At 40.8% G+C, this 6,741-nt stretch overlaps 1 protein-coding gene across 1 annotated transcript in view; it reads left to right on the plus strand.

The window, feature by feature from the left end:
• PRKCB (protein kinase C beta) overlaps window positions 1-6,741 on the plus strand; it is a 580,609-nt gene that overhangs the window by 394,465 nt on the left and 179,403 nt on the right. The window contains exon 8 of the mRNA XM_007951796.2: window positions 5,564-5,660. Within this exon, the coding sequence (XP_007949987.1) occupies window positions 5,564-5,660 (97 nt within the window). The remainder of the gene's footprint in view (window positions 1-5,563; window positions 5,661-6,741) is intronic.

A 6,741-nucleotide genomic window follows, 5' to 3' on the forward strand; every position in this document is an offset into this window, starting at 1 on the left:
ATTTTTGCTACCTAAAAATTGTGCTTCTTTAGGGAAACATCCAGAAGGGAATTAATGAGGATGGTAACACATTGTGAAAAATATAAGCAATGTCTCTGAACAATCTGTGTAGTAATTGTTAAATAGGAAGTTAATTTGCTGTGTAAACTTACACCGATAACATAATAAAGTATTACTAAAAAAAAAAAAGTTACATTTCTTTAAACCCTTAAATGACATTTTGATTTTATTACAAAAGCTGTAACTAAGCACATGGGCTGTGAAATCAGCCCTTCTTCCTAGCTGTGTCCTCTTGGGCAAATGACTTAACCCTTCTGTGCCTCATTTTCTCATTTGGTGGTAATAGTGGTAGCTCTGGTGCTGCATAGTGCCTAAGGCATTTGACTGTTAACCAGAAGGCTGGTGGTTCAAACCCACCAGCCACTCCATGGGAGGAAGACTGGGCAATCTACTTCTGTAGTGGTACCACGTTGGAAACCCAAGGAAGGGTCGCTAGGAGTCAGATCCGACTCCACGGCAGTGAGTTTGGTTTTGGTTTTGGAGTGATAACTGTAATAGGATCGTTGTGATGTTAAACTGGTCAAAGTAAGTGATGTTAGTTGCCATTGAGATGTCTAATGTGAGTGAGTGCCCAATGTCTGGTAATAGTATGCCTGGAATGAGTATTGCCGTTGTTAGGTGCTGTTGTTGGTGCTGATTCCTAGTGACCCTGTGTATACAAAACACTACCCAGTCCTGTGCCAGCCTCACAATCCTCACTATACCTGAGCCCATTGTTGTAGCCACTGTGCCAACCCATCTCATTGAGGGCCTTCCCCTTTTTCACTGACCGTCCACTTTACCAAGCATGGTATCCTCCAGGGAATGGTCTCTTCTAGCAACATGAATCCCCACTGATAACAAATGAAACAAAATGAAATCTTACTGTGTGCATATATTGCTTGGTAGCTTGTGGTTTTTAACTAACAATAATATATCACAATATAGTCATTCCTTAATCTTGTGCAACATCGTTTTTAATAGCTGCCTGTTGGTAATCTGTTCTATAAGGAGCTCTGGTGGTGTAGTGCCTAAGGCATTTGACTGCTAACCAGATGGTTGGTGGTTCAAACCCATCAGCCACTCCGCAGAAGGAAGATGGGGCAATTTACTTCTGTGAAGATTTACCACCTCAGAAACCCAATGGGGATTGCTGTGAGTTGAAATCAACTCAATGGCAGTGAGTTTGGTTTTGATTTTGAGTCCATTGTATGAATTTGCCTCAATTTATATAATCATATTTTTACATAAAGTACACAATGTTTTCCTATATAACTATGCTGCTGCAAACATCCTTGTAGCAAAACCTTTGTGCTCAGCTTTAATTATTTCCTAATACATTCCTGGACCTGGAGTTGACAGCTTTGAGAACATACACGATATTGAAACATTTACCAAAATGCCCTGAATTTTTTTTTTCCTATCAATTTACATTCTCACCAAAGTTGTGTGAGATTTTCATTTAACCCAAACTTGTCAACATCTGGTATTATACATTTCAAAGACATAATTGATGCAGATGTTATACATGTTTTGGATCACTAATTATGTTGAACGCTTTCATTTGTGTATTGTAATTTGTGTATGTTCTGTCCCTTGCCTAGCCTTGTTATTGATTTATAAGAACTTTGTATACAAGAAAGACCTTAATATATCTCTGCTGACATATATTCCGAAAAACAGTACCCCCCCCCCACTTCATGTTCTGTTTTAGTTTTGGGAACACACGTTGTCTTTGTAGTATGTAGCATGTAGTATATAGCACTCAGTTCAACTCTAATCAGTATGATAAGTCTCAAGCCCAGTGTCAGAAAAAATTCACAAGTTCGTTTTGTAATTCAGTAATTGTCATCTGAATTACCCATCCTAGTGTCTCCAGTGGATTTTAAAATTCAGTACTAACAATTTTCTTCTGAAGGCCATCTCTTCTAATGTCAGATGGTTTCTGTTTCGTAAATGCATTAACCTCTTGAATCTCGTTGGAAATATGAATTAGATACTTTCTAGGATTTCTTTTTTTTGGCAACATTTCCCTTTCATGGGAGGTACTTAGCTGACTCCTCAGTATTTGTCTTTATTTGAGTAACTGAGTGTATCTTATGCTCTGTTCTTTTTCTCTCTCTTCTCATTCTGAGTCAGCACAGAGATGGTACATGTCCTTGTTCTAATCTTTTAGCCCAGGTGAAAGGAGTCTTTTGTCTTTGATGGAATTCTGTTTCGATAGATCAGGGGTCCTGTTCCCTGTAGATACCTGAGAGAGGACCACAGCTGGACTCAGCTCCATTGCTCAGTGGAGGTGGCATCTTCCCCCTGTTGATTTGTGCATCTCAAAGTTGGGGGGAGGTCCTGCTTCTCTTTTCTAACTGACACAGAACCCCTCATCTGCAGTGGCTGCACCCTCAACCTCAGGATAGCCGGCCACTGGGAGCATAAGGTGTGTTGAATCTTTCTGCCTGCTGCCCCAGGGGCTGATACCCCATGCACCTCCTAAATATGGCTAGGAATTGGTGGTCCTCATCCCATCCCTGATGGTCTGATCCAGGGTTGTTAGTAGGGTTCTACTGGCGTTCCCATTCACTGATGATCAGGTGGTCAGTTCCCCTTATTCTGTATTTTCCAAAATGACTGTAGACAGTGCATGGTTGAGGCATATATAATGTTGACTTGCACCCTGAGAAAGCTGTTCTTTGGTCAGTGCTCCTTCAGTTCTTCAGATGACCTCAAAGAGAAAGTCTCAGACAGTCTGGTATGTCGCTAACACTCACTGTGTGCTGATGGAGTTGACTTGGACTCATGGCGGCCCCATGCATGTCAGGGTAGAACTGTGTGCCATAGAGTTTTCAGTGGCTGTTTTCTTGGATGTGGTTCACCTTTCCTGAAGTTCCTCTGGGGACTCAAACCTCCAAGCCTTTGGTTAGCAGCCAAGCACATTAACCATTTGTACCACCCAGGGGATGAAAACATCGGTCCCTAGAGACCTTGTGGAACACCGTTCTACTCTGACCCACGTGTATCTCTGAGTTGGAAGTTGCCAAAGGGGCAAGGAGGCTGCATCTTCTGACCTCCTTTAACTGTGCAAGAGGAAGACAGAATCACCATTTATAGCCCGAGGCCAGACATGCTGCCTCCCTCCAGCCCTTTCATCAACCCCAACACCAACCATTCCTTCCACAGCATCCACCACCTTTCCGCTGGGTTCAATAATTTGCTGTAGTGGCCACAAAGAACTCACAGATTATGGGTTTCATAGGCTAGCACCAGGCTACAATTCAGGTTCAGGAACAATACTCAGTCTCTCTCAGCCCACCGTCTCTCAGCCAATAGTCCATCATAGTCTCTCCCCCAGAAGTGCGTGTCTCTCTCAGCAGCTCCTGTTTCTCAGGAGCATGTTTCTTTCAGCAGCACGTCCTTCTCAGCCAGAAGTCAGAGAGACTCCTTCTGCCTCTACTAGGGCTCCTTTTGAGCCTGGCAGAGTGGCCAAACTAATCAATCATAACATCAGAATTCTAAGCACCTGAGAGAGAAAAAACTTCCCAGAACATTGCTTTGTGCCACTAGCAACAGAAATACCCCAGGTGGATAACTTTAACAATCAGGAGCTTCTCAGTTGCTCACAGCAAATTCCACCATGGAGTTTACAAAAACTTATGGCTAGAAAAGCCATAGCAGGTAATTTACTACACCACAGGGGTGATGGCCACAGGCTTTTTGGTTTGCTTATCTCCCATTTTAACAAGGTGGGGAGGGGACAGGAGACAAATTTTAGGTTTAGAGCCTTTGGTGAACAGCTCCATCTACCTGGACTTGAATCACTTTGTTTGATTTTCATTTTTTTTTTGGCATTTACTTTCCATTTGTAGCAAATGACATTGACTTTCTTTTCAAGGAAGAAATATATAAAGTGTCCTTTCAAAGTAAATTTATTATTTTAAAAAATGATGATTCAAGGAGAAACATTGAATTGATAGTAAGATCCACAAAGGTGCCAGGTGAATGGATAAAGTTTGACAAATACTGCTCTGTATCATTTTATGCTCTGTATCATTTTAATCTGTGGAATTCCTGGAAGTCCCTGTTATGTGAATGGCACCCTTCTTGACTTCCAGTAAAGATACGGCTTTTCTCTGATTTTTATGTTTCTTTTGGTAATTTCAGTGGAAATGTGGGAGCTGAGAATCAAGCAGTAAACGTGGTGACATGGAGGCTCCCATTGGTGTCTCCGCTTTGACTCATTTCTCCCTCTTATTTTTAGAAGCTGCCTAAGAAGACTTGTGAATGGAGAACAAATTGTGATAAAAATGGTAGATTTGCATTAGGAAGTGTCTTTGGCAGTGAGGAATTGGGGGTCTTGTTTTCCCCACTGACTCAAATGCCTTTGGAATGTCCATGTTTCTTCCTCATTCTCATCTCATTCTCTCACTATGGACAGATGATGTTTATTGTAATAATAATTCTCTGATGAAATGAAAAGTCAAGATGTTTCTTATAATATTGTGAATGTCTATGAAGATGATGATGATGGTGGGCATCTCTTGAATGGCACCTCTAGATGCCAGGCTCTGACCCTTACACATCTCATACATGTAGATCATGCATCATCACATTTCAGCCCCAACACGATCCTAGGAAAAAGGCATATTTATTTCCATTTACAGATGAACATAGCTGAGGCTCAGAGAGCCTCATGACCTTGTCCAGTGTTATACAAGATGGCAAAGCCAGAGACAAGTTTGAACTCAAGCACGATTTAACTCCATGCCTTATGCTGTCAACTCCAGAAAATCAAACTCACTGCCACTGAATCAATTCCAACTCATAGTGACCCCCATTGGGTTTCCAAAGCTGTAAATCTTTATGGAAGCAGGCTGCTCCATCTTTCTTCCAGAAGCTGGAGGGTTCAAACCACTGGCCTTTTGATTAGCAGCCAAATGCCTTAACCACTACACCATGAGAGCTCCTTCTCAACCACTATGGGATACCGTTTTTGAGAACTTGAATAAGGAACACTGGGCAAGCATCTGCAGAGGAAAATAGCATTTGTGAAGATCACAGTGATCCAAATGCAGTTGGGTGTCATGATGGCAAGATGGATAAATGTGTATAGCAAAAGGTAGTGGAAATGCAGGGCCAATGTGTTAGGAATGTGTTTATAATAGGATATTTTAATAGCATTCTTTGAGAATAAGAAAGCTCTTAATAGACAACAAATAGGTAAACATATACAGTTATTGTAAAAACGAAAACTACAGTAACAACAAAACTCAGTTGGGTATGTGTGAACAGAGAGAGCTTTCCATCCCATGAACACAGAATATACATTTTTTGTCTTATGTCCGTAGAATATTTGCAACAATAGGTAGTGGAATTGGCTCCACAATCAAACAAAATAAAAACAAAACAAAAATCATTAACATATTTTTTTAAGGTAGGGCTTTTTGTAGGCCTACCTTCTCTTATCCTAATCAATAAAATAATAACAAGTAGAGAATCATGGGATTTTCCCTGTTCCCTTCTCTCCCTTTAGGTTTAAGTTATTGAGCCAGGAGGAGGGTGAATACTTCAATGTGCCTGTGCCGCCGGAAGGAAGTGAGGGCAATGAGGAACTGCGGCAGAAATTTGAGGTGAGTTCTTTCTTTCTGTATTAATGGGATCAGCTGAGTTTGCCTCTGTGCTATTTTTCCTATTTATGGTGTGATTTCTGCCATAGCCTTTCATGACTCTGTGCCTTTGCAATGCTGTTCCATCTCCCAGAAAACTCCTATTCATCCTTCAAAACCCCAGTTAAGTGTTACCTGACTTATGATGTCATTCCTGAGTCCCTACTCTCATTCATATTTAACATTACCTTTTAAGTGCTCACTCACCCCACCAGGTCATTTTGATGGTGGCTTGGACTGGGATGATAATAAGGGTAGATGAAAAAGTACACAGATTTGTGATATATTTTGGAGAATGAGCCAACTAAGGTTGCTGATGAATTGAATCTGCATTTGGATCTATCAGCAAGATGATGCTATATTGTTAACAAATGAATTGCTTGTGCTGGTGATGCCATGAAATAACCCCATGGGTGGGAGAATAATTCTGTCAATGGCTAGTCCTTGGCCCTGGCCTTGACTTGTAGTGCTGGCTCTACTTCCTCCTCGATTAAGGTCATCTTCTTCTTTGGTGCCATATATACCCTATTTTCAGCTAATGAGAGTAGCAAGTGTAGAGGACACATCCCAGATTTACAAAGAAATTGTTTTGGGGGAAGATAGGTTTGAGTACTTTCATTAAATGTGTACTGAGTGATTTAAAAGTAGTTTTACAAAAGAAAAACACATTCTTTTGTTCACACAAACTCAATATACTGAATCTGGTGGGAAATCATCAATTCTAGATAAGCAATTATGGCCTGCTAACTCTGAAAAATGCATAAAACAGAACAGCTAAAATGAAATACATTATTATTGTTATTCATCAAACAATCACACAAGCAAATAAAGAGAAACAAACACACAACCATGTAAAAGTCTGTGAAAGAAAGGTCCATGGTGTTTTGAGAGCACAGATAGGCAGTCCTGGGCTAAAAACACCCCACTTACACACAACTCCTACTTGCCCTTTCATGCTATGTAAATTTACCCTAACTTTGAAACAACTGAACCAGCTCTTCAAACCAAACTCACTGCTATTGAGTCAGTTCCTACTTAGAGTGAC

Source organism: Orycteropus afer, unplaced genomic scaffold, assembly GCF_000298275.1.
Source record: "Orycteropus afer afer isolate SDZICR_OR568_19922 unplaced genomic scaffold, OryAfe1.0 scaffold00312, whole genome shotgun sequence".
NCBI classification, from domain to species: domain Eukaryota; kingdom Metazoa; phylum Chordata; class Mammalia; order Tubulidentata; family Orycteropodidae; genus Orycteropus; species Orycteropus afer.